The following is a 27880-nucleotide window of genomic DNA, read 5'->3' on the forward strand; positions in this document are numbered from 1 at the left end:
CAGTTGGTCATTGCATAAAGAGCAGCAGGAACACACAGAGACAACAGGCAATCCAGGTTGGAGGAACCCCTTAGAAGAGAACCTAAGAAGGCCACAGGCATTCCGGGGACTTGCCAGGACAGGCAGCAATGATTATTCGGGGCTGTCTTATTTTAACAGTAGGCTACATTTCCTCATTGAATGGGGCAACCCTATATTTCAAAAGGTGAGATCAGGCTTTGGGCCACAGTGTGTTAATGAAACAGTCATTTCATTTCAAGCACTTCCCCTGTCTGTGATTTTCACTGTCAGAATAACCGAAAGGAAGAAATAAATCATTGACCAAGCAGGAATTTCATTGACAAACCTTCCACAGGTGAGACTCAAATGAGATTCTAATACAAAGAAGAAAGACCCTCCCGGAAGTATTCTTGACCCATTCGTCTTTCATCCCCCAGATACGTAAATGCTCTGGGGAAATACATTTGTAGATAACCATCACCCTGACAGCAGCAAATGTATCATTTTCCAATCTCTGAAACAAAGTCCTAAGCTACTCTAAAAAACTGAAGAAGAGTATCAGATAATCAACTGGACTGTTTTAAGACCAAGAAGGGGAGATATCTGTCAAGAGGCGAGCAGTGATATTTCTAGAGCCTTGGTTATGTAATTCTTGATGAAGCTTGTATTGGAAGGTTCCATAAGATAGAAGTGGTTTCCTGGAAGCACAAAACTGTCAAAACTTCCACTGGTTACGTCTTTCCAGGCTGAAAAAACAGAATTGTATTTAATAACAGATGACGCCACCACCCACAGAGTTACTCCCAGGTGTTACTTTTCTAAGAGCACACTAGTGGTAGGGTTACTTCCATGGTCTCATGTTCTGTACACCCTGAATTTTTAATTTCTCAGAGACCTATCAGTATACAGTGGTATCACCTGCCTTCTCTCATTTTACACACAACTGACATCTCTCCATTTACACTAGATAAAACCGGGACCAGCTTTCTACTCCATGTAACTGCCAGTTGAGAGTTTTGTTGTTGTTGTTCACACTAATACTTTTATTTGGCCTTTGTGCCCTATACTGACCAGACCATTTTTATACAAATGAATTGTTTAAAAAAGACACTTACTTGAAGTACAGCAATAGTTTAAGGATATAAAAAGAAGCATGGGCATTACACATCCCCTTGTAGTGTATGAAAAAAAGTGTGACTGGATTTATGTACTAGTACAGGACATTAAAAAATCAGATCTGTGCTGTAAGGCATGGCCAGCACCTCTGGCATGGAAATCATCAGATGTCTCAATAAAACACCTCACACCATCAAAATCATTTCACCTTCCATATCCAGTGGTACATCTTCAGATCCAGAAAAGCATGTTATGTCACAAGAAAGACGAGTCTTAGAGGGTGTGTCAGAGCTGCAAATATAAAGGAGCCGGTTAGTAACGTTTCATAATAGACACCCCCTAGAATCTTTTCCTATTAATAACCTCATTTAAATCAAACAAGTCCTCACTTCCTTCCCTTTTACTGTTTACAGCAATACAAACATTTTATTTTTTTTAATCCGTGGCACTTTTACATGTCAGCACCTGTCTGAGAGTCACTGTGGTCCAGGTTATTTTCCAAGCTCTTCTGGCTTCTAGAACAGTCAGGTGCAGTCAGGGAGTACCTGGGCACCCAGTCCAACACAAAATGGGGCTGGCTATATAGTATCTTTAACTGTCATTCCCCTGAAATGGCCACCTCTCTATCCTCCAGCCCTCCCTTGTTTGGGAGAGGGTTGCTGTGTGCAGGTTCAATCCTGGGTCAGGAAACCAGGATCCCACACCCAATGTGGTGTGCCCAAAAAGAAATAATACTAAGCAAGAAAGGGCCACGTGTAGGTCTCCTGAAGGAATGTGGTCATCCTAAGAGAGTCAGCCACCAGGAGGATTTAGCGCAAGGCACATCGTGACCAGACTTGACAGTCATCCCTTTTGGTACAATGTGTCGAGCAGACTGAAGGGGACAAAGGATTATCTCTTTCAATAGTCCGGGCAAGAAGTCCCACTTCTGCCTGGAATGTAGAAAACCAGGAGCGCCACTTGTGGCCTAACAAGGAAAAAAGCCTGACAAACTGCAAAACCATAAATTCTTGAACTCTTCAGGAAGCTGAGTTTGCAAGGCAAACCAGAAACCGAACTCCAAGGAAGATTGGGCCCCTCTAAGGAGAGATGGGTCACATGGACTGGCTCATGTGGGCAGAGCACAGGATGAAGGGTGTCTGCTGTCCATGTGGGTCAGAAGGAACCAGCTACAAATGTTCAAGTGCTGGGGACCAAGCATGGGGTGATGTGTCAGATGCAGGTCACACTGACTCACAGGCTTCTATCCATGGCCCCCACTAGGGGTTCATGAGAAAGACTAGGAACAAGGCAGGAGGTCAGAAATAGCCCTCTCTGCAGGGCAGGTGGGCAGCAGGAAATTGGATGTGACCATCAGATGGACACTGACCCTGCCCCCAGTCAAGTCCTCCCCTCCTACCAAGCAGAAGTCTCAGTTGCTAGAGGAGGGGCATCAAACACTTCCCCTCCACACCCCCAACCCAGGGCACATGGGAAGACCCATGGATGTAGGGGATGGAAGCATTAACCCTCTACCCTGGGGGAAGGAATGGGAAGGGTCTTGGGCCCCCTGTGCTGTGCTTAGTCACTCAGTTGTGTCTGAATCGTTGCGACGCCATGGACTGTAGCCTGCCAGGCTCCTCTGTCCATTGGGATTTTCCAAGTAAGAATACTGGAGTGTGTTGTCTTGCCCTCCTCCAGAGGATCTTCCCAACCCAGGGATCAAACCCAGTTCTCCCACCGGCAGGCAGATTCTTTACTGTCTGAGCCACCAGGGAAGCTCAAGAATACTGGAGTGGGTAGCCTATCCCTTCTCCAAGGGATCTTCGTGACTCAAGAATCAAACCAGGGTCTCCTGCATTGCAGGTGGATCCTTTACCAGCTGAGGTACCAGGCCCCCAATTCTATACAAAAGCCAAGGCAAAGTCTTCTACTACTGGGGAGGGACTGGAAACTTCCACCTAATACCCACCAGACCCACCCACAAGACCTAGACACAGAGGACCTGACTAAGACTGAAGCTGAAGATTGGCTCGGATGTCCATCAGCTCCCCTTGTTACCCCAGGGGCTAGCATCACACATAGGGGACCAAACAACAGCTGTCAGTGGGGAGAGCCTGGAGAGAGACAGAAAAATTGAGACAAATTCTCCAGTCCAGTCTCCACAGTAAGCATGCAGTAACTTGGGAGAACCATTGCCCTGAAGTATAACCATAGCAGCAACAAAACTGAAACTCAGCTCATCTCCAGTCTGGATTGACCCAACTCCCCACATTCATGGCCTGCCAGAGGAGACATGCTCAAATCATAAAATATATTTATGTCAGTTTCATGCATGATATCTTTCAATAGAATATCTGTTTTATGCATGATACCTAGCTTAAAAAAAAAAATTATCAGACACAAAAAGCAAGAAATAACTCCATTGTCAAGAGGCAAAGTAATTAAAAGAATAAGATTTAAATGGGCTTCGCAGGTGGCCCAGTGGTAACTTACCCACCTGCCAAAGCAGGAGACATAAAAGACTCCGGTTCAATCCCTGGGTGGCAAAGATCCCCTGGAGGAGGGCATGGTGACCCACTCCAGTATTCTTGCCTGGAGAACCCCACGGACAGAGGAGCCTGGCAGACTAGAGTCCATAGGATTGCCAAGAGTCGGACACAACTGACGTGACTTAGCACATACGCACAAGACTCAAATAAGACCCAGATGTTGGAACTGTCAGACAAGGGCTTGACAGTCGCTATGATGGAAATGCCAAAGGGTTTCATAGGAAAGATGGACATATGTGAACAAATAGGGAAATTCATTAGAGAGGTGAAGACTGCAAGGAAGAGTCCAAAAGAAATTCTAGAAATAAGCAGCGGCAGCAATAGGGTATTCCTTTGACAAGCTCATCAGTAGATCTGATACAGCTGAGCAAAGTCAACGTGAAGATGGTTAATAGAAATTATCCAAACTGAAACGAAAAGAAAAAAAAACTTTTTTTAAAGGAGAACATCTAGAGCCCTGGGATGATGACTGACAGCCTGACATGTGTGTCATCAGGGTCCCAGAGAGAGAAGAGGACTGTGTGTTCATCCGAGTAGGACAGGAGGACAGCTTCAGTGAAGTGGAGCTGCAAAGCCTTCCCTCCTGCCTCGGATTTTCCTTTTGACCTCCGGGCTTTGAGCCTTGGGGGTGGGTGATGGGCAAGGAGAGGGTAGAGAGACATTCCAGGCCTGATTTCCTGTATATTGGGAAAAGCTGAGTGCTGCAGAGAGGCGGAGAGAGGAAAGCAGACCAAGGAAGGGGAAGTAGCTGAAGCAGAAAGAGGAGAATCCAGAACAAGCTTAGGACATTTGAGATTTGGAGAGAGGAAGTGAATCCTCGTAAGTAGCTCCTAAGATTTGATTCTCTGAGGAGAGGGTGAGACTTAAAAAAAATTTTTTTTTTTTTTTTTTTTGTATTCTGCGAGTGGAATATCCTTGTGAATGACTTTTATTTTCAGTCTGGGGGAGGTTTCTTTTGAGATCTCTTGAGAGTTTAGCTAAACTGCTTTATAATATTGGTGCCTCAGCAGCCATGCTGTGCGGCCAGGCAGCTTGTGAGAGCCTGGACCTGACGCTTGGCCCTCCTGGAGCAGGGTCACAAACGGGTGAGTTCCTGTTGTGACCCTCCCCCAGTGGCCTAGGTGGCAGCCGCTCTGGGGCCCCTGGAGCCTTCCCTTGTGTACCTTTTAGATAAACCTCGCATGAAGTTTACCAAAACCCGCTCTTTGGGGTTCGCTCTTTGGTCAATACCAATCTGAACTTAGCCCAGAAACCCCAAAGCCCTCCACCCAGGCCTAAGGGTGTGTCCATCAGGTCCAGCCACCTCTCTGCCTGCAGTTGGCCTTGACCTCCCCATGTGGCCCCACTAGGTGCACCGTGGACCTCTTCCACCACCCGTGAGTCATGAACTTCTCTATTTCAGTTTCTCTCGGGGTCTGTTGTTGAACCTTGGCTCCCTTTCCAGCACTCAGGGTTCTTCTTAACAAATGTTAATTCCCCAAAGTCACCAGAACCTCTGGTAGTGAATTGTTGGGTTGGATTTTTAAAAATTGAGGGTGGTTTGTTGTGTGCCATATCCACGGCGTCTCCCAAACACGACCTCTTTGCATCCTCACCCACCACACCTTGAGGGGTTTACTCTCAGCATCCCTTCCTCTGAGAGACGGGACCCTGGGTCCAAATCTCACAGCCACTAGGCCAGGGGTCTGGATCCTGGTGAAGAGCCTCTACAGAAGGCATGTTTGTACGAGGCTTAATTAAAAAGCAGCTTTTGCCTACGCTATTTCACTAATGTCCACAGTGCTTTGGATTACGTTTCCTTTGGTAGGGGTAGGGGATGTCAGACTTGGACTGGTGTTTCTTGGATTCTGACTCTACGCTAAACCCGGAACACAGACAGCACAGCCCTATGGGGATCACATTTGCTCAGACGGTTGGGGTAGAAATGGAGAGAGATGACAGACCAGGGCAGCTAGTGCCCCTAGTGGTGGAGCAGAGGTGAGCATTGGTGTGAACGCAGAGATGTGATAGAAATGAACAGGATTGTCTCTGTTCTCAAGGTGCTTCAAGTCTGCTCCACTTTTTTCCTTTTTTAAAGCTATTTGTATAAACTTCTACTCACAGGCACTGCCTGTGGAGGCCCTAGGTTCAGCTCCAGGCGTTGTGGCAGAAAGAAAAGGAACACAGACCCGTATGTCTGGCTCCTCCCCAAAGGAGACAAGAGCCAGACAAAATTGAAGAAATGCATGATGGTATATAATAGTGACTGAGGGCCAAATGCTGGCCCCACAGGACCTGCTGTGGGGAGATTAGGAAAAGGAGAACCTTGTGGTTTCAGTTTATTAGGGCCAGTATCTGGAACATTAGGACTTCAGTCCTATTAGAAGAATCAAATGTCAGTGAGACCTCTCAGGAGACAGGAATAGTCAGGTGTCATGGAGCCAAATGAGTTCTGGAACAAAATTCCCCCAAGAAGCAAACCACTCCCTTGTCCTGGATCACCTCCACATATTTAATAAGTAGGGATCCCCTTCTGCTGTTCCCCTAAGAAGATGAGCATCCTTTGACATTAGTAATTTATTCAACAAATGTTTTTTATGTGATAAAGCATACTGGATTGGCCAAAAAGTTCATTTGGGGATCTTGTAAGATCTTATGGAAAAACTCGAACAAACTTTTGGCCAACCCAACACACATTGAACCACATTTTTTTTAAAAAGATAAAGATGCCCTGTGCATCATTGATTGATGTAATTTCCATGCCCAGGCTCCATTTTAAGGCGGCAAAAATATCACAGGTGGGCCTCAAAAGAAAACAAGTCAAACTCTGCCTTCCTGGACAAGGATCCTCAGAGAACAGCCAACCTGTGTCTTCCATAGATATTTATTTTAAAAAGAGAGAGAGAGAGAAAATGTGCCTTAATGACTTACATGACATCATGCAAAATATGAAGATCTGCTAACAACCTGGTAACAGATTCTGGACTCATTTCCTCATCAAAAAATTTGTCAGGAATGCCTCCTATTTTCTTCATTACAAAGGCAATTTCTTCTTTACACAAATTATCTTTGTGGAGATGAATGTTGGCCTTTGACATGAAACAGTAAAAACATTAGTCTGACATTTCATTTAAAACACCTGTTCAGACGCTGAACACTCTCTACTCTCCCTTTTGGTGATTTTGAGAATTCTCTGATCAGGGCTTTCCTGGTGGTCCAGGGGTTAACAATCTGCCTTGTGGGAAGAACAAGATGGCAGAGACGTAGGTGGACATGGAGTACATCTCTCTCCACAGATACGTCAGGAATACACCTTCAGACACAGAAGTGCTTACAGACCATCACCTGATGGCAGACAGGAGTACCTGACCACGGGAAAAGAATCTGCCTTGGTAGTGCAGGGCACACTGGTTCAATCCCTGGTCCAGGAAGATCCCACATGCCGCGGAGCAACTAAGCCTGTCGGACACAACTGCTCAGCCCATGTGCAGCAGCTACTGAAGCCTGTGTGCCCTGGAGCCTCTTTCCACAACAAAAGAAGCCACTGCATTGAGAAGCCTGCACCACACCTAGAGAAGAGCCCTGGCTCTCTGCAACTTAGAGGAAGATGTACACAGCAACGAGGACCCAGCACAGCCAAAAATAAACAAACATTTTTTATTAAAAAAAAAAAAAAGAATGATCCAGTTAGTTTGCTGAAAGTTAAATCCTCTGCTGACTCAGAATGGAGGAAAATACACTTAGAATCAATAGTTTTAATCGGAGATGCCTGGGCCAGTGCAAGCACTGACCAGGAAACAGTTAAAGTGCGTTTCAGAGCAAAGATGAGAAGAGGACAGTAAAAGAGATTTGTGAGAGTTTCATTAACCAATAGTATCTTTTATTCATCACCATGTCTACTGGATCAAAACTCATCAGAAAGGAAAACAATGACTTGATTTCCCCACCGCACTTCCCCCCTTTCCACCACCCTCCCTAAGGAAAATGAAATTACTTACATGAGGAGGGCTTATACTTGACACAAATAAATGTACCGGTTCTAGATTATATTTTTCTTTGAGATGTAGTGCGGTAAAAAAAGCAGTATAAGATCCCATACTACATTTGGGGAAGAAAAACATGATAATAACTATTCAACAAAACTCATGGTAATACATCAGAAGTCCACAAGAACAAGCATCATAAACATAGCAATGATCAAGAAACAGACCAAAGGAGAGCTTATATTAGTTGAATAATAGCTAACTTATTTGTAAATGGTAGGGGGAGCCTGGTGGGCTGCCGTCTACGCGGTCGCACAGAGTCGGACATGACTGAATCGACTTAGCAGCAGCAGCAGCAGCTTTTCAATGATTTGCAGCCACATCCGCAGTGTTTCAAGACATCCTAGATAATTCAAACTAAGATTGAGTACTGATTTCCACCATGTCTTGAAATTAATTTAAATTTCCTTTCCTCCCTGAAAGATAGATGTCACTATATATTTAATATTTATCAGCAGTTTTCAAGGTATAGTCTGGGCACTTCCAGGAGTTCCTGTCACCTTTTCAGGTAGTCTGTGAGGTTAAAGCCATTTTTAGAATATTGCTACAATGTTGTTTCCCTCTTAAACTCTCTCTCTCTCTCTTTTTTTTTTTTTATGAGAGCATAGTTGAGTTTTCCATACACCACGTGTGTCATGGGTTATCAGCACAGTTGGAATGCAAAAGAGAGAATCTTAGCTGCCTTCTAATAAGCCAGACATTAAATGTGTGCCAAAGTGTAAAATAGTGCCACTCTTCCCACAGTGCTTTTTTGGGAGAATATAGTCTTGCATAAAATATGTATTCTTTATATAAGCATATAAGGGGATTATTAACGTTAAGTATCTTGAAAGTTTCATAGTTTTATTTTCTAATATGGTAAATATTGATAGATAAACCACACATAAAATCTCTTTGATCCCCTCAATGCTTCTAGAAGTATTGGATTGGCCAAAAGATTTGTTCGGGTTTTTCCATACCATGTTACAGAAACACCCGAACAAACCTTTTGGTCAACCCAGTATTAAAGCAATGCCAGGAATAAAAAGTTTGTGAACTGCTGTAGACATTACATAGTTATATTTTGTAGACAGTATTGATCAAGAGCATTTTTTGCAAATATCTTCAGGCAATGAACAAAGGAAACTCAGTTCCATGGTCATTGCTGCTGGAGTGTAAACTGAAGGTGATTTGGAAATTTCTATCAAGTGCTCTATCAATGTGTATATCATTAACCTAAATTCTGGACATGTGGTCCTTAAGAAATTTATAAGAAATGTATACTAAATTTTCTACCAAAATGTCATCAAAGTGCTTTTATAACAGAAAAAAAGATAGAAATAATTATTCTCTTAAAAGGAATTGACAAAGTCATCTTGCAGTGATTACAGATCTCCATAGCAATAGCTTAAGTGGGGGGGGGGGTGAAATTAGGAAGAAATATAAAATAGGATCCCAACATCAAAAATACTATGGAGTCACATCAAAATTCTGAAGGATTATCTAGGATAATGGATACTTTGATTTTTCTTTTTTTTTTTTTGCTCAATCATATCTGTAAATATATATAATACAGGAGCCAAAATGTACTGAGTCCTTACCATAATGCCAAGTAATTTATGGTTATTATTCATTTAATCCTCAGAAATGGAGCCATTATCATTCCGGCTTCACAGAGGAAGAAACTTAATTCAGAAACCCAAGGAAGCTGCCGAAGGTCGAACTGAGTAAGAGGCAGACAGAACTCTGATATTTATGACTTAACCTTAAAATTCTACAGTTTAGCTTAGGAAATACATACTATTTATATCCTTTTTAATTTAAAAAATAAATGGGATATACGTTGCTGCTAGAGTCTTGATTTTACAAATCTTAATGCTTTCTGCCTAAAAGGGAAAAAAAGTAGGATGATTGTACAGACTGGCCACTTGTAAGAGCCTTGGCTGGTCAGAGTTACCCAATACTGGGGCTATTTTCAAAAGAGAAGATACCGAAAGAAGCCTAGGATTTACACACTCCTGAAGGAGAAGTTTCGTTCACTTCAGCACTAGGGCTTTCCATCTTTTCGGTCCCTGCTAGGACTTCTTTCAGTCTGACTGTCTCATTTGAGAAGAGCTCTAACCATACTGAATCAATCATTCTTTCAAGCAGTGATGAAACGTCAAAACCAAACTAAAACAAAGGCACACATCCCATAAGACACAGAGGATAACATTAACCATGGATCTGTGGTGGGAAAAAGTCCCCCAAATGTTTTTCAAAACAGAGGTTTAAAAACAACAACAATAAAAAAAATTAAAAACAGAGGTTAAATACCTGTGGCCAAAAAATGCAAAATTTTCATCCTGGATGATCGGCAGCAGGGCACAGGCAATTTCATCAACTATCTGATGCATGTCACTTGCAAAAGGTTCTTCAAGCCGACTTTCTCTCCCAGCAAGCCGTATGGCATGCACTGGAAGTAAAGGAAGATGGTTAATGTGTGCAGATGGTGGGAGGGTTGCTGTGATACTGTGAAAGGGCTTATGTTAATATGATGGGAAGAGTTTCAAAGATGTGAATAATAGTAGTCAAATGTAAGGAGAGAAAAATTTTAGAATTTGCTGATTAAATGAACACAAGCTACAGCAGACTACATATATGAAAAATACTCACCAACATTTAGAATTTTTAAAAAACATTTAGAAACACCGGATGAATCACATGTGTGCAGAGTTTGGCTCACAATAAGGTAAATGGTATAACGAAGAGAAAAAAAAATAAGAGGGAATTAAAAATTCCAGTCATGAGCTTATGCTAACAGAATGACTGTCTATGGCTTCTTGTTTTCAGTCACTTAGTTGTGCCTGACTCTTTGCAACCCTATTGACTGCTACACACCAGGCTGCCCTGTCCTTCACCACCTCCTGGAGGTTGTTCAAACTCATGTCCATCGAGTCAGTGATGCCATCCAACCATCTCATCCTCTGTCATCACCTTCTCCTCCTGCCTTCAATCTTTCCCAGCATCAGGGTCTTTTCCAATGAATCAGTTCTTTGCATGAGGTGGCCAAAGTATTGGAGTTTCAGCTTCAGCATCAGTCCTTCCAATGAATATTCAGGACTGATTTCCTTTAAGATTGACTGGTTGGATCTCCTTGCAGAACAAGGGACTCTCAAGAGTCTTCTCCAACACCACAGTTCAAAAGCATCAATTCTTCAGCACTCAGCTTTCTTTATGGTCCAACTCTCACATCCATACATGACTACTGGAAAAACCATAGTTTTGAAGAGACTGACCTTTGTCAGCAAAGTAATGTCTCTGCTTTTTAACATGCTGTCTAGGTTGGTCATAGTTTTTCTTCCAAGAAGCAAGCATCTTTTAATTTCATGGCTGCAGTCACCATCTGCAGTGATTTTGGAGCCTAGGAAAATACAGTCTGTCACTGTTTCCATTGTTTTCCCATCTATTTGCCATGAAGTGATGGGACTGGATGCTATGATGTTTGTTTTTTGAATGTTGAGTTTTAAGCCAGCTCTTTCACTCTCCTCTTTCACTTCCATCAAGAGCTTCTTGATGAGGTTCCTCTTCACTTTCTGCCATAACCGTGGTGTCATCTGTATATCTGAGGTTACTGATATTTCTCCCAGCAATCTTGATTTCAGATTGTGCTTCATCCAGCCCAGCATTTCACATGATGTACTCCGCATATAAGTTAAATAAGCAGGGTGCCAATATACAGCCTTGATGTACTCCTTTCCCAATTTGGAACCAGTCCATTTTTCCATGTCTGGTTCTAACTGTTGCGTCTTGACCTGCATACAGGTTTTTCAGGAGGCAGGTAAGGTGGCCTGGTATTCCCATGTCTTTAAGAGTTTTCCACAGTTTTTTGTGATCCACATAGTCAAAGGCTTTAGTGTAGTCAATGAAACAGAAGTAGATGTTTTTCTGGAATTCTCTTGCTTTTTCTTTGATCCAACAGATGTTGGTAATTTGGTCTCTGACTTTTCTAAATCCAGCTTGAACATATGGAAGTTCTTGGTTCATGTGCTGTTGAAGCCTAGTTTGGAGAATTTCGACCACTACTTTGCTAGCGTGTGATGAGTGCAATTGTGCATAGTTTGAACATTCTTTGGCATTCCCTTTCTTTGGGATTGGAATGAAAACTGATCTTTTCCAGTCATGAAGCCACTACTGAGTTTTCCAAATTTGCTGGCATACTGAGTGCAGCACTTTAACATCATCATCTTTTAGGATTTGAAATAGCTCAGTAGGAATTGCAGCACCTACGCTAGCTTTGTTCGTAGTGATGCTTCCTAAGGCCCACTTGACCTTGCACTCCAAGATGTCCAGGACTCTAGGTGAGTGATCACACTGTCGTGGCTTGTATCAGGAATATAAGACACCAAGTTTCAAGGGTGGCTGAGAAGGACAAGGCATTGAAGTGCCTTAAATTTATGAGAAAGGCAAATAGACCAATGGCACAGAATAGAGAGCTTAGAGATAGATGACATACATGTGGGAACTCACTTTATAACTGTGTTGCCATTTAAAATCAGTGGGAAGGAAAGTGTAGGTCTCTGAATAACCAAGTCAGCTGATTATTCATGTGAAATCAATAAATACCTAGCTCTTACACGATATGGAAAAGTCAATTCTAGCCTGAATATGACAAAATACTTTAAAACTGATAGAATAAAATATTGGCAAATAGCTTTGTGACTGACAGGATATACTTTTTAAAGTAAGCTGTAAGAAGTGCAAACTTTAAGGGAGATAAACTTGACTATATTAAAATTTAAGACTTCCACGAATCAAAAGACAACATGTAAAGAAAGAGGTGGCATCGACTGGGAAAGACATTTTAACCTGCAATACCTAAAAAATTAGGGTCATAAGTATGTAAAGAATTTCTATACATCAATAAAAAGAAGAGAATCAAATGGGAAAGTAAGCATAAGAATCTGATGAGAAACTCACAGGAAAGGAAGCATACATAGAAATATGAATTTGAGCAAACTCCAGGAGATTGGGAAGGACAGGGAAGTGTTGCATGCTGCATCAGCCCATGGGGTCGCAAGGAGTCAGATGCAACTGAGCCACTGAGCAGCAACAATATATGCATATATGAAAAATGCCCAGTCTCACCTATAACAAGGATTGCTCCGTTTAAAATAAGAGTAATTTATCTTGTAATTGGAAGTTGTACCTTTTGACCACCTTCACCCATTTCCTCCAATGACTTCTGTTCTCTGAATTTGTTCTTTTAAATTCCACATATAAGTGATACCATAAAGTATTTGTCTTTCTCTGTCTGACTTATTTCACTTAGTCTAATGCCCTTAAGATCCATCCATGATGTTGCAAATGGCAGGATTTCCTTTTTTTCGGCTCAGTATTAACTATTATTTCATTATCTGTCTATCTAGATATCACATTTTCTATATCATTCATCCATCAATGGACACTTAGGTTGCTTCCATGTCTTGGCTATTGTAAGTAATGCTCTAATGAACGTGGGACGTGTAGCTATCTCTTTGAGATAACCAGTTTTGTTTCTTTAGATATATACCCAGAAGTGGAATTGCTGGATCATGTGGTCGTTCTTGGAGAAGGCAATGGCACCCCACTCCAGTACTCTTGCCTGGAAAATCCCATGGACAGAGGAGCCTGGTAGGCTGTAGCTCATGGGGTCGCTAAGAGCCGGACACGACTGAGCGACTTCACTTTCACTTTTCACTTTCCTGCATTGGAGAAGGAAATGGCAACCCACTCCAGTGTTCTTGCCTGGAGAATCCCAGGGACAGGGGAGCCTGGTGGGCTGCCGTCTATGGGTCACACAGAGTCAGACACGACTGAAGCGACTTAGCAGCAGCAGTGGTAGTTCTATTTTTAATTTTTTGAGGAACTTGCATATTGTTTGCCAGAGTAACTTGACTAATTCATATTCCTACCAACAGTGCACAAGGGCTCCCTTTTCCCCACGTCCTCATCAACACTTGTTATCTTTTGTCATTTTGGGAACCATCATTTTAACAGGTGTGAGGTGATACCTTGTGGTTTTGATTTGCATTTCCCTGATGATGAGTGATGTTGAGCATCCTTTCGTGCACCAGTTGGCTATTTGTAAGTTGTCTTTCAGAAAATATCTATTCAGTTCCTCTGTTTATTCAGTTTTAAAATCATTGTTTTTTTGGTATTGAGTTGTATGAGTTCCTTATATGTTTTAGCTATTAACTCCTTCTTAGAGGTTTTATTTGCAAATAGTTTCTCCCATTTGGTAGGTTGCTTTTTCATTTTGCTGATTCTTTTGTGGTGCAGAAGCTTTTTGGTTTGGAGTTATCTTATTTATTTATCTTACTTTTGTGTTTGGGCTGTAGGTGTCATCTCTGAAAAATCGTAACCAAGATTAATGTCAAGGAGCTTTTTCTTTCTTTCCTTCTAGGAGTTTTATGATTTCAGGTCTTATGTTTGAGTCTTTAATTCTTCTGGAGTTAATTTTTTGAGTGAGTGGTGAGAGTGCTCTAGTTTCATTCTTCTGTGAATATCCAGCTTTCCCTGCACCATTTATTGAAGAGACTGTCTTTTCTGTGGGCTTCCCTGGTGGCTCAGCTGGTAAAGAATCCACCTGCAATGCAGGAGACCTGGTTCGATCCCTGCACTGAGAAGATCCCCTGGAGGAGGGCATGGCAGCCCACTCCAGTATTCTGGCCAGGAGAATTCCATGGACTGTATAGTCCATGGGGTTGCAAAACATCCAACAGAACTGAGAGACTTTCATATCACTCTCGTCAAATGTTTGTTGACTGTGTATTTGGGAGGTTATCTTGGGACTTTCGATTCTATTGCATTCGCCTGGGTGTCTGTTTTTATGCCAATAGAATACTATTTTGATTACTATGAATACATTCTAGGGATATAATGTACAACATGGTGACTATAGTTAACAGTATTATTTTGCATATTTGAAAATTGCTAAGAGAATAGATCAAAAAATTATCACAGGAAGGATAGCTGAAACTATTTGAGAGGATAGATGTTAACTAAACTTACATGTTGATCATTTCACAATATATATATGTCAAGTTATGTGGTTCAGCTTAAATTTATTCACCATGTGCGTGCATGTGTGTGTGTGCGTGCGCTCAGTCACTCAGTCACGTATGACTCTTTGCAACCCCATGGACTGTAGCCCACCAGGCTCCACTATCCATGGAATTTTTTAGGCAAGAGTATTGGAGCGAGTTGCCATTTCCTCCTCCAAGGGATCTTCCCGATCCAGGGATTGAACCTGTGTCTCTTGCGTTTCCTGCCTTAGCAGATGGATTCTTTACCACTGCACCACCTAGGAAGCCCCAAGCTTATCCAGTCATTTACATCTCAATAACACTGGAAATATTAGAACAAAATCAGAATAATTTCATGAACAGATTGGCAAAAAAATTAAAAGCCTTGGCAGTAACAGTGTCGTCAAGGATATAAAGGGATACGAATTTTCATGTGCTGCTTTGGCAGTATAAATCTTTGCAGTTCTTTTGGAGGACAGTTTGAAGTAGAGACATTCCTATTTCAATACCCAGAAATTCTACCTTTAAGTATAGACTTTTACCCATGCATGCATGAACACATACAGTTGCCCCTTGAACTACAAGAGTTTGAACCGGGAGAGTCCATTTATATGCAGACTTTTTTCAATAGTAAGTACTACAGTACCACAAGAAATGCAGCTGGTTGATTCCACAGATGCTGAACCCTGAAAACAGAGGGCCAACTACTCGTTATACATGGATTTTCAACTGTGCAGAAGTTCAACATCCCTAACTCCTGCACTGTTTAAAGGTCAACTGTATATGAGACTGCTCACAAAAGTTATTATACATGCAGAAAAAGACCTTAACACCTATAAAGAGAAGACTAGACACGTAGTCACACAGTGGAATAATATATACTAGTTAAAAGTCAGTGAAGTAGAGAGTCACATATCCAAGGGATGAATCTCAAAAAAACAGAGGAGAAAAAAGCAAGCTTCAGAGGAACATTTACAGTATGTTACATTTCTATAAAGTCAGAAAAATATGTGAAATATCTATCTTAAACTGTCAACTGTTGGTTGAAAACCTCATATGAAATGACCTTCAATAATTTGTAAAATATATTTATATATTAGTAACAGGGCTCTCTTCTTCCAGTGCATGGGTTTTGGGGAGACCTCCATGGCAGAGCGTTGGTACCTGGAAATGGAGAGAAAGGGGCTTGGAAAGCATGAGGGAGCAGAGTTGTAGTGGCTGAGAAAAGCACATTGGAAAGGGAGGGACATCCCTTGGAGGCCTGATGGCGAAAATAAATAAGGAAGTGGCTGAAGATAAGAGCCCTACAGATGCCAGGTAGCATCAGAGAATCAGAAGAATGAACCCCCCCAACTCTACAGTGTCATTTATTTATAAACTGCACTTCACTTATAGTGACAGAAGAGGACACCCTTGAACTAATAAACAGAGTAAGCAACTAATTGCCTTGGGCTACTCCCTGCTGAATGACCTGGGTGGTTGTTTGTTTTTTCATACAGAATTTTTTTTTAAATTTCCAGGGCAGTTTAAATTCATACATGGTTCAATATTCAAGAGGTACAAAAATGCTTGCAATGCAAGAATCTCTCCAAATCTTGCTCTTCAGATCAGATCAGATCAGTCGCTCAGTCGTGTCCGACTCTTTGCGACCCCATGAATCGCAGCACGCCAGGCCTCCCTGTCCATCACCAACTCCCGGAGTTCACTCAGACTCACGTCCATCGAGTCAGTGATGCCATTGAGCCATCTCATCCTCTGTCGTCCCCTTCTCCTCCTGCCCCCAATCCCTCCCAGCATCAGAGTCTTTTCCAATGAGTCAACTCTTTGCATGAGGTGGCCAAAGTACTGGAGTTTCAGCTTCAGCATCATTCCTTCCTTGCCACCTAGTTAACCAGCTAGGGGCAATCAAATGTATCAGTTATTAACAGAAGCCTTGAAAGGTATTTTATGCATATGTAAATGTAAGTTCATTTCCTTCCTCATCCCCTCCTTGCAAAAATGTAGCATATGAGTCCCACTGTTTTAGAACTTGAGTTTATTCCTCAAAACATCTCAAAGTCCCAGAATGACCTGTTTTTGTGGGTCAGGAAAATGCAACATACTTCATCATGAGTAGAAGTAAGGGTAACACACAAAACAAAGAAAGTAAGAGTCAAACTTTTTCAGCTAATGATTGAACATGCTTTTTTAAAAGCTCACAAAGCAAAGCAAACCATACAAAACTGTAATATAAATTCAAATGAGAAATTGCAGATATGAAAAAACACTCTAACTCAGAAATTGAAAATCCTGAACAGAAATAGTCAGACAGTTGCATAAAGGGCTGACAGAATACTGGAAAGAAATTGATTAAAGGGACAAAAATTATTTTTAAAATGACTGAATGTTGTCTGCGAGGTAACAGATGCAGTGTATTTAAATGGATATGGAGGACAGGAATAAAAGAGCTGGGAATAAGAAAACAAAGAAAGAAGGAAAAGATCCCCAAAGAAGGTGATAATCATAAAAGGCAGAGAGTGTTCCAACACAGGAATAAATGGCAACTCTCAAGAAAGGTAAACAAACTAAAAGACTGGTAAAGAACTAATATTTGAAATTATAATCCATGTAAATGTCCCTGAAATATAATGACATGAAACTGTGTGTCGAAGATAATTGAGGAAACTGGATGAAGGATAGTTGAGAACAACTTTGCAATGTTTCCATAAATCTAAGGCCATTTTAAAAAATAGTTGTATTTTAAGAAGATTAATAGAGATCTTAATCAAAAGTAAAAATAAAAAGTGAAGCAAATATTTCAAAATAGTAGTATTGAAAAGGCAGTAGTAATTGATACCTGATGGTTTGTTAGATTACGCTATTGACAGAATGTGGTCCACTGGAGAAGGGAATGGCAAACCACTTCAGTATTCTGGCCTTGAGAACCCCATGAACAGTATGAAAAGGCAAAATGATAGGATACTGAAAGATGAACTCCCCAGGTCAGTAGGTGCCCAGTATGCTACTGGAGATCAGTGGAGAAATAACTCCAGAAAGAATGAAGGGATGGAGCCAAATAAAAACAATACCCAGCTGTGGCTGTGACTGGTGATAGAAGCAAGGTCCGATGCTGTAAAGAGCAATATTGCATAGGAACCTGGAATGTCAGGTCCATGAATCAAGGCAAATTGGAAGTGGTCAAACAAGAGATGGCAAGAGTGAATGTCGACATTCTAGGAATCAGCGAACTAAAATGGACTGGAATGGATGAATTTAACTCAGATGACCATTATATCTACTACTGCGGGCAGGAATCCCTCAGAAGAAATGGAGTGGCCATCATAGTCAACAAAAGAGTCCGAAATGCAGTACTTGGATGCCATCTCAAAAAGGACAGAATGATCTCTGTTTGTTTCCAAGGCAAACCATTCAATATCACAGTAATCCAAGTCTATGCCCCAACCAGTAATGCTGAAGAAGCTGAAGTGGAACGGTTCTATGAAGACCTACAAGACCTTTTAGAACTAACACCCAAAAAAGATGTCCTTTTCATTATAGAGGACTGGAATGCAAAAGTAGGAAGTCAAGAAACACCTGGAGTAATAGGCAAATGTGGCCTTGGAATATGGAATGAAGCAGGGCAAAGACTGATAGAGTTTTGCCATGAAAATGCACTGGTCATAACAAACACCCTCTTCCAACAACACAAGAGAAGACTCTATACATGGACATCACCAGATGGTAAACACCGAAATCAGATTGATTATATTCTTTGCAGCCAAAGATGGAGAAGCTCTATACAGTCAGCAAAAACAAGACCAGGAGCTGACTGTGGCTCAGACCATGGACTCCTTATTGCCAAATTCAGACTTAAATTGAAGAAAGTAGGGAAAACCACTAGACCATTCAGGTATGACCTAAATCAAATCCCTTATGATTATACAGTGGAAGGGAGAAATAGATTTAAGGGCCTAGATCTGATAGATAGAGTGCCTGATGAACTATGGAATGAGGTTCGTGCCATTGTACAGGAGACAGGGATCAAGACCATTCCCATAGAAAAGAAATGCAAAAAAGCAAAATGGCTGTCTGGGGAGGCTTTACAAATAGCTGTGAAAAGAAGAGAAGTGAAAAGCAAAGGAGAAAAGGAAAGATATGAACATCTGAATTTAGAGTTCCAAAGAATAGCAAGAAGAGATAACAAAGCCTTCTTCAACGATCAATGCAAAGAAATAGAGGAAAACAACAGAATGGGAAAGACTAGAGATCTCTTCAAGAAAATTAGAGATACCAAGGGAACATTTCATGCAAAGATGGGCTCGATAAAGGACAGAAATGGTATGGACCTAACAGAAGCAGAAGATATTAAGAAGAGGTGGCAAGAATACACAGAAGAACTGTTCAAAAAAGATCTTCACGACCCAGATAATCACGATGGTGTGATCACTCATCTAGAGCCAGACATCCTGGAATGTGAAGTCAAGTGGGCCTTAGAAAGCATCACTACGAACAAAGCTAGCGGAGGTGATGGAATTCCAGTTGAGCTATTCCAAATCCCGAAAGATGATGCTGTGAAAGTGCTGCACTCAATATGCCAGCAAATCTGGAAAACTCAGCAGTGGCCACAGGACTGGAAAAGGTCAGTTTTCATTTCAATCCCAAAGAAAGGCAATGCCAAAGAATGCTCAAACTACCGCACAATTGCACTCATCTCACATGCTAGTAAAGTAATGCTCAAAATTCTCCAAGCCAGGCTTCAGCAATATGTGAACCGTAAACTTCCTGATGTTTAAGCTGGTTTTAGAAAAGGCACAGGAACCAGAGATCAAATTGCCAACATCCGCTGGATCATGAAAAAAGCAAGAGAGTTCCAGAAAAACATCTATTTCTGCTTTCTTGACTATGCCAAAGCCTTTGACTGTGTGGATCACAATAAACTGTGGAAAATTCTGAAAGAGATGGGAATACCAGACCACCTGATCTGCTTCTTGAGAAATTTGTATGCAGGTCAGGAAGCAACAGTTAGAACTGGACATGGAACAACAGACTGGTTCCAAATAGGAAAAGGAGTTCATCAAGGCTGTATATTGTCACCCTGTTTATTTAACTTCTATGCAGAGTATATCATGAGAAACGCTGGACTGGAAGAAACACAAGCTGGAATCAAGATTGCCGGGAGAAATGTCAATAACCTCAGATATGCAGATGACACCACCCTTATGGCAGAAAGTGAAGAGGAACTAAAAAGCCTCTTGATGAAAGTGAAAGAAGAGAGTGAAAAAGTTGGCTTAAAGCTCAACATTCAGAAAACGAAGATCATGGCATCTGGCCCCATCACTTCATGGGAAATAGATGGGGAAACAGTGGAAACAGTGTCAGACTTTATTTTTCGGGGCTCCAGAATCACTGCAGATGGTGACTGCAGCCATGAAATTAAAAGACGCTTACTCCTTGGAAGGAAAGTTATGACCAACCTAGATAGCATATTCAAAAGCAGAGACATTACTTTGCCAACAAAGGTTCGTCTAGTCAAGGCTATGGTTTTTCCTGTGGTCATGTATGGATGTGAGAGTTGGACTGTGAAGAAAGCTGAGCGCCGAAGACTTGATGCTTTTGAACTGTGGTGTTGGAGAAGACTCTTGAGAGTCCCTTGGACTGCAAGGAGATCCAACCAGTCCATTCTAAAGGAGATCAGCCCTGGGTGTTCTTTGGAAGGAATGATGCTAAAGCTGAAACTCCAGTACTTTGGCCACCTCATGCAAAGAGTTGACTCATTGGAAAAGACTCTGATGCTGGGAGGGATTGGGGGCAGGAGGAGAAGGGGACGACAGAGGATGAGATGGCTCGATGGCATCACTGACTCGATGGACGTGAGTCTGAGTGAACTCCAGGAGTTGGTGATAGATAGGGAGGCCTGGCGTGCTGCGATTCATGGGGTCGCAAAGAGTCGAACATGACTGAGTAACTGATCTGATCCGATATAGCACAGGGACCTCTACTCAATACTCTGTAATAGCCTATATGGGAAAAGAGTCTATAAAAAAAGAAAAAAAAATAAAAGAGTGAATATAGGTATAACTGAGTCCCTTTGCTGCACATCTGAAACTAACACAGCATTGTAAATCAACTATAATCCAATAAAAAATATTTTTTTAATGCATTACAGCAGAAAAATCCTCTCATTGAACAGGTAGGGAAGCTGAATAACACACACACACAGTACCTGTCTGAAGGCATCATTGAACTGCTGGGGCAACCTGGACCTCCCTGAAGAGAGGAAAACTCTGGAGAAGTGAAGTGCGATTTCTCCAGCCTTTTTCCTGTTGTAGAGATGTGTCAATTACCTGGTACAGGTTGCAAGTTCTAGACTGCAGGTGGAGGCCTACTTTTTCTTTTTAAATTTCTGTTGGAATATAGTTGCTTTACTTTTAATAGGCCAAGAAGTCAGCAGCACTGTATGTATTCCCACAGGGCTAGAGAGGGAAAGTTGGAAAAGTGCAAGTCGCTCAGTCGTGTCTGACTCTTTGCAGTCCCATGGACTATATGATCCATGGAATTCTCCAGGCCAGAATACTGGAGTGGGTAGCCTTTCCCTTCTCCAGGGGATCTTCCCAACACAGGGGTTGAACCCAGGTCTCCTGCATTGCAAGCGGATTCTTTACCAGCTGAGCCAAAAGTTAGAAAACAGTGCTGCAATGTCAGCCAAGAATTAGATGCCATGACCTCAGATATAAGGGACTTCCATGGTGGGTCAGACTACAAACAATCTACCTGCAAGGTAGGAGATCTGGATCCAATCCCTGGATGGGGAAGATCCCCTGGAGAAGGAAATGGCAACCCACTCCAGTATTCTTGCCTAAAGAATCCCATAAACAGAGGAGCCTGGCAGACTATACAGTCCATGGGGGTCCCAAAGAGCTGGACACAACTGAGCGACTTACAGTTTCAGAGAGGTAAGAGGTACAGTGTTTTGTCCCTCAAGGCTTTTGACTTATCTTAAGTTACCCATGTCAGGGAATAAGAAAATATAATCAGAAAATGACTTAAGAGTGGTGTTTAATTCACTTTCATGCTGCTGTGAAAAAAAAATTCAAGTTCACAGTCGACCAATAAGAAAGTGCCTAGGACAGGGGCTTTCCAGGTGGCTCAGTGGTAAAGAATCCACTTGCCAATGCATGAGACACGGGTTTGATCTCTGAGTCAGGAAGATCTTTTGGAGAAGGAAATAGCAATCTACTCCAGTGTTCTTGCCTGGGAAATCCCATGGACAGAGGCTGATGGGCTGCAGTCCATGGAATCACAAAAGAGTCAGACATGACTTAGAGACTAAACAACAACAACAATAAAAAAAAGAAAGAAAGAAAATTCCTAAGACAGACAGGGTAATAGACAGACAAGGGGCATAAAAAAGTTGAACAGAGTCTGAACAGAATCTCAGTGACCTATTGGCCTTAACAAACGGTATAACATGTTTAATTCAGTAACAGAAGATAACAGAATTTCTTGCTCTGGAAATAGAAAAATCACATTATTGAACAATCTTGAGTGTCGATTAATATTAACTATCCCCCAGTAAGGAAATCTGTATCGTTTGTATGTGCATGTTATCTGACCTTGCAAATCACTTACTGATGAAAGCTTACATACCTTCCATGGAATTGTGAAAATCTTGGCCCCATTTGGCAAAGTAAGTGGAGCCACCTCCTCCCCAAGGGAAGCAAACCAGCCTAAAAAGTGCATTACGATTCTGGTATAAGCAGTTCACAACTTTTTCATTCCTAGGGAAAAAATTCAAATATTTAACATGCTGTAAAGTCAGTTCACCTGTCCTAACTGAATTAGGTGTGTTTTAACAGAAATTTTTATTCATTATAAGGAGACTGTATTCATATGTAAAGGGATTGCCTTTTTTTTTTTCCAACAAGAACGGCCAAAAAAATTTTTCGTGGATTCATTTCTAACAGTTAGTGTACATAAACTTTGATAGATGTAAGTGAAATAGTCAAGTATCTATATGTACTATTTCAGAAATACATTTCATATGCACATTTAAAAGGGATAGACATGCTAATTTAGAAATCACCTTTTTCCCAATTCAGGGAAGAGTTGTATCTACACAGTTTTATCTCAATGTCTTCATGATTTCAGGTCATCTGTAAGTTTTCTAGAGCACGTAATTTTCACTCCCTTCTGAGTGTTAATTAAAGACACCTTTTTGCATCTGCATATAATCATTGGAAATTTTACTGCAATGTCCAAGCATCCTTTCACCTAGTATTCCAGATAATTGCTTTTTTAAAAATTCAATATATATATTCAACATAAACATTCAATATATATACATTTGCATCATCCATAATTTAAACACTTCCTGTAAAGTTTTCAAATTTATCATTAAATTATTTAAAAAGTTATATAGTCACGCCAAATGTGAGATAATCAACCCTATGCTATGCTATGCTATGCTAAGTTGCTTCAGTCGTGTCCGACTCTGTGTGACCCCATAGACGGCAGCCCACCAGGCTCCCCCATCCCTGGGATTCTCTAGGCAAGAATACTGGAGTGGGTTGCCATTTCCTTCTCCAGTGCATGAAAAGAGAAAAGTGAAAGTGAAGTCGCTCAGTCGTGTCCGACTCTTAGTGACCCCATGGACTGCAGCCTACCGGGCTCCTCCATCCATGGGATTTTCCAGGCAAGAGTACTGGAGTGGGGCGCCATTGCCTTCTTCAAATCAACCCTACTATCGTGATTAAATCTGTCTTGCCTCTCTCTTTTTTAGGTTCCCATTTAGTCAGTTGATCTCTGTGCTGTGCTGTGCTTAGTCACTCAGTCGTGTCCAACTCTTTGTGACCCCATGGACTGTAACCCTCCAAGCCCCTCTGTCCGTGGGGATTTTCCAGGCAAGAATACTGGAGTGGGTTACCATGCCCTCCTCCAGGGGATCTTCCCAACCCAGGGATTGAACCCAGGTCTCCTGCATTGCTGGTGGATTCTTTACCATCTGAGCCACCAGAGAAGCCCAAGAATACTGGAGTGGGTAGCCTATCCCTCCTCCAGGGGATCTTCCCAACCCAGGAATTGAACCAGGGTCTCCTGCATTGCTGGCGGATTCTTTACCAGTGGAACTACCAGGGACACACCCCCAGTTGATCTCTACAAGCATCCAAAACTAACAGTGATTGAGATTTTGTCTGGTTTACATGTGTTCTTTAAAGAGGATTTTGGTTTTCATGATAATATAATAGAACACTACTAATTATGAGAAACTTTACACAAACTTAAGCATAAGTTAAAACCTTTCTTGGGGGGAAGAATAACTTTTGGAGAAAAACTCCTTGGCTTGTATCAGAGCATTTATGTTAATAATTGCCAATTTAAAGAGAAAAAACAAAAGGGCAATTTTTTAAAAAAGATTTTTTAATGTGAGCCATTTTTAAAGTCTTGATTGAGCTTGTTACAGTATGTTTTTTATGTTTTGGTGTTTTGGCGGCCATGGGGCATGTGGGGTCTTAGCGCCCCGACCAGGGATCAGGCCCACACCCTCTGTACTGGAAGGCAAAGTCTTAACTACTGGATGGTCAGGGAAGTCCCCCAAAAGGGGTAATTTTAATGTTTTCTTTTGAAAAGGGACATTATGTACTTGAGGCTACATTCCTTCTAACTAAACTTATTATCAACAAACTCACTGACCCGGGATCAGCCCTAAATAAGAGCTTCATAGGTATCAACCATTTACTGGAAAAACGCTAGAGTCATTTTTTAAAGGAATACAAAAGCCTTCCATAGTGCCTTCCACAGTTTGGTAAAAACTGCATAGCTAATGGGTGAGTTTTCTGAACCTTATTTCTGGAAGCTATTGAAGAGTCTAGTAAAATGACTTGAATTCAACATTACTTTAGAACAGATCCATATTTTTTAAAGCCAAGGAGCCCTACTTCAGTCTATTTCAATGACTTTCATTCTCATGAACAAAAATGTCAGAATAAGACTAGCCTTGCCATACCTGAAGACTATGTAATCAACAGAAGTAGGGGAGTTCTATAAGGAAAACAATACAAAGCCATAAACACAAAATTAGGTGTAGACACTTTGATCATTGCTGTTTTTTTTAGTTGCTAAGTCATTTCCAACTCTGGAATCCCATGGACTATAGCCCTCCAGGCTCCTCTGTCCATGGGATTTCTCAGGCAACAATACTGGGTTACCATTTCCTTCTCCTGGAGATCTTCCCCACCCAGGGATCAAACCTGTGTCTCCTGTGTTAGCAGTCAGATTCTTTACCACTGAGCCACCAGCGAAACCGTTTGATTATTTGCTTCAAGATAAAACCATCTTTCTTTGCCTTGGGAGTGGGGGTAGGAGCTGCCCTTCACTTATTTAGAGCCAGGCCAGTGTCACAGTGGGTCCTCAGAACCCACATTGATGGGGTGCCTGTCCTCCACAGCAAACCCACGGCCAGGATCTCTCAAGAAGGTAGAGCCTGATAGGGTAGTGCTCATTGCTGTGAAGCCTGGACAGTTAGCAGAATGTTCTCATTCTTGGGCTCTTGCCTGTCCTCTGCATCCATCCAATCTCCTGCGTCTCCTGAGAAAAACAGACGAAGACCAAGAAAAGCTAACCTTTCTGAGTCAGTCCTCTGGGTGGAAGCCTTCTACCTGCACTTGCCTTCTCTTTATCTTCCCCTTTCTTCATTTTTGGTTTTGGTTAAATCATAAAATTCTAAGACTTTAGAGTTGAGAGGGATTAGAGTGATCATTTAACCCACTATCAGCAGCCTGATAGCTCAGCTGGTGAAGAATCTGCATGCAATGCAGGAGACCCAGGTTTGATTCCTGTGTGGGGAAGATCTACTGGAGAAGGGATAGGCTACTCACTCCAATATTCTTGGGCTTCCCTTGTGGCTCAGCTGGTAAAGAATCCTCCCACAATGTGAGAGACCTGGGTTCGATCTCTGGGTTGCGAAGACCCCTTAGAGATGGGAAAGGCTATCCACTCCAGTATTCTGGCCTAGAGAATTCCATGGACTGTATAGTCCATGGGGTCACAAAGAGTCAGACACGACTGAGTGACTTTAACTTTCAAGATCCTGTGGAAACAAAGAGATCTGAATTCAAGTCCATTGATATGACATTAGGAAAATGACCTGAGTGACTGAAAGTCTCAATGTCCTCATCTGTAAAATAAGGACAATCATAGCATCTTCCTTACATTTTGATTAAATGTCTCAAAAATACTTAGCATGGTTTTAGGAACCCACAAAACAAAAATGAATGTTTTCTATTAATTCTGGGTTGACAGTTGGAGAAACTGAGGCCAAGAGACATTAGGTTACTTGCCCAGGGTCACCTGGCCAGTGACAAGTCAGGAATTAGAACACAAGTCCTGTTCATCCTAAGAGCTACTTCCCCACTTTATCCCTTTTCTTGTTTTCTCAACATCAACAAACAGGTGGACCCATAAGTGGCAGGAAGTGGATAGCATACCTGGGAGGCTTCAGATGAGAGAGCCAGGGACACAGACCTCTACTCTACTTATGGGTGTAAATGGAATCCTGCTTTCACATTTTTGGCCAAGTCATGGATTTACAATTTCACATTAAGCTCACCACCAAGTCAGTACCATTTTACATAGAGAGTAGTTGGTGCCATTTACAATACCTTACAGGACTTCCCTAGCAGTCCAGTGGTTAAGACTCTGCACTTCCAATGCAGGGTACATGGGTTCAGTCCCTAATGGGGAAACTAGAATCCCACATGCCACATGGTGCGGCAAAAACACAAATGCCTTGCACTAGGGACAATCAATGGCACCCCACTCCAGTACTCCTGCCAGGAAAATCCCATGGATGGAGGAGCCTGGTAGGCTGCAGTCCATGGGGTCGCTGAGGGTCGGACACGACTGAGCGACTTCACTTTCACTTTTCATTTTCATGCATTGGAGAAGGAAATGGCAACCCGCTCCAGTGTTCTTGCCTGGAGAATCCCAGGGATGGCGGAGCCTGGTGGGCTGCTGTCTATGGGGTCACACAAAGTCGGACACGACTGAAGTGACTTAGCAGCAGCAGGGACAATGGCCATCAAATGAGGTTTCTCTGAGAAGCCCCTTTCCATGTAAAAGAGCAACTTCCAGAGGCAGAGTATTAGAGCACCTGGGGTTGGAAAGACCCAGACTGCACACAGTGACATACCTGATGGTCTCAGCTTTGTCTCTCCTCTCCATTTTTTGAAGAAATGGTGCAAAACTGCTGCTCTCGGGAACTTTCTGGCCAGTGCCAAATTCAGTACCTCTTAGGATATAAAACCTCTGACCAGCCTTGAGTACACTTTAAAATCTGTTGATTGTATTGATTATTCCAAGCCCTATTTAAAAAAAGAGAAGAAATGGGTTAAAAGCAACATGACAGATGTAATGTTGGAGTCACCTGCCTCAGCTCACATTCAATCATCAGTAAGTGCTTCCATTAGCTGAACCCCCGGCTAATACAGAGAAAGACAAAGATGCAACATTTCTAAAACTCTAGCTAGTAAACACCCTGCAGCCAAATCAAGCCAAGAACACTCAATACTTACAAGAAAATTGGAGTCTGAGGGGAGGTTTGCTTTTAAAATATTGGTGTCTTCATTTTCTAGCTATTTATAAAGTTTTAAAACTTAAGGAAGAATTAGGAAGTCTTAGAAAAACTTTACTGCTAATACCAAACTTCTGGGACTTCCCTGCTGGCTCAGTGGATAAGAAACCACTGCCAATGCGGGGGACATGGGTTCAACCCCTGGTCTGGGAAGATTCTATCTGCCATGGAGCATCTAAGCCCATGCCCCACAACTACTGAGCCTGTGTGCCTAGATCCTGTGCTCTCCAACAAGAGAAGCCACTGCAGCACGAAGCCCATGCACCACAATAAAGCGTAGCCCCCATTCGCTGCAACTAAAAAAATCACACACACAGCAGTGAAGACCAGCACAACCAAAGATAAGCAAATAAAAAATAAAATAAAATACCAAACTTCCAACTCTGCAAGCTGCAAATATTCAGAAAAGAAAGGAAGAATAATTACCACCCCACAAGTGGACTTTATCCTTTTACTTCCTAGAAGCTCCTTGAATCATGTCAAGGCCCTGGATCACTCAGCTGTGAGCCTCAGGAGTGTTCCCCGGAGACCAGGCTGATCTCTCAGTGTGCTGACTTCTTATAGTGCAGTGCACGGAAG

The 27880-nt window shown here is 42.0% G+C and overlaps 1 protein-coding gene and 1 long non-coding RNA gene across 3 annotated transcripts; one reads left to right on the forward strand and one right to left on the reverse strand.

Annotated features, from left to right (window-relative positions):
• Nucleotides 1-200: 200 nt before the first annotated feature.
• On the reverse strand, nt 201-27880 carry OLAH (oleoyl-ACP hydrolase). 2 transcript variants are annotated; one of them, XM_025264367.3, is made up of 8 exons: nt 27728-27880; nt 26861-27032; nt 22321-22451; nt 9965-10103; nt 7625-7724; nt 6558-6715; nt 1325-1407; nt 201-746 (listed from the first exon to the last, which is right to left on the reverse strand). In XM_025264367.3, the coding sequence occupies exons 2-8, from the start codon at nt 26890-26892 to the stop codon at nt 607-609; spliced, it is 783 nt and encodes a 260-aa protein (XP_025120152.3). In that variant the 5' UTR covers nt 26893-27032; nt 27728-27880; the 3' UTR covers nt 201-606. The 2 variants fall into 2 exon arrangements, with proteins under 2 accessions (XP_025120152.3, XP_044784039.2); XM_044928104.2 differs by having other exon boundaries at nt 27731-27841.
• Nucleotides 3654-7673, forward strand: LOC123329247. The gene is made up of 2 exons (XR_006544622.2): nt 3654-4466; nt 6923-7673. It is a non-coding gene; the product is annotated as an uncharacterized LOC123329247 (long non-coding RNA).

Source organism: Bubalus bubalis, chromosome 14 (genome assembly GCF_019923935.1).
Source record: "Bubalus bubalis isolate 160015118507 breed Murrah chromosome 14, NDDB_SH_1, whole genome shotgun sequence".
Taxonomy (NCBI): Eukaryota; Metazoa; Chordata; class Mammalia; order Artiodactyla; family Bovidae; genus Bubalus; species Bubalus bubalis.

Excerpts from the sequence above, each read along its gene's own strand:
- OLAH (XM_025264367.3), bottom strand. The coding sequence starts at position 26,892 with ATGGAGAGGAGAGACAAAGCTGAGACCATCAG. Across the intron at positions 10,104-22,320 it reads TTTTCACAATTCCATGGAAG|TGCATGCCATACGGCTTGCT; the intron begins GTATGTAAGCTT and ends CTTTACTTCCAG. Across the intron at positions 7,725-9,964 it reads TTTGCATTTTTTGGCCACAG|TATGGGATCTTATACTGCTT; the intron begins GTATTTAACCTC and ends CCCCAAATGTAG.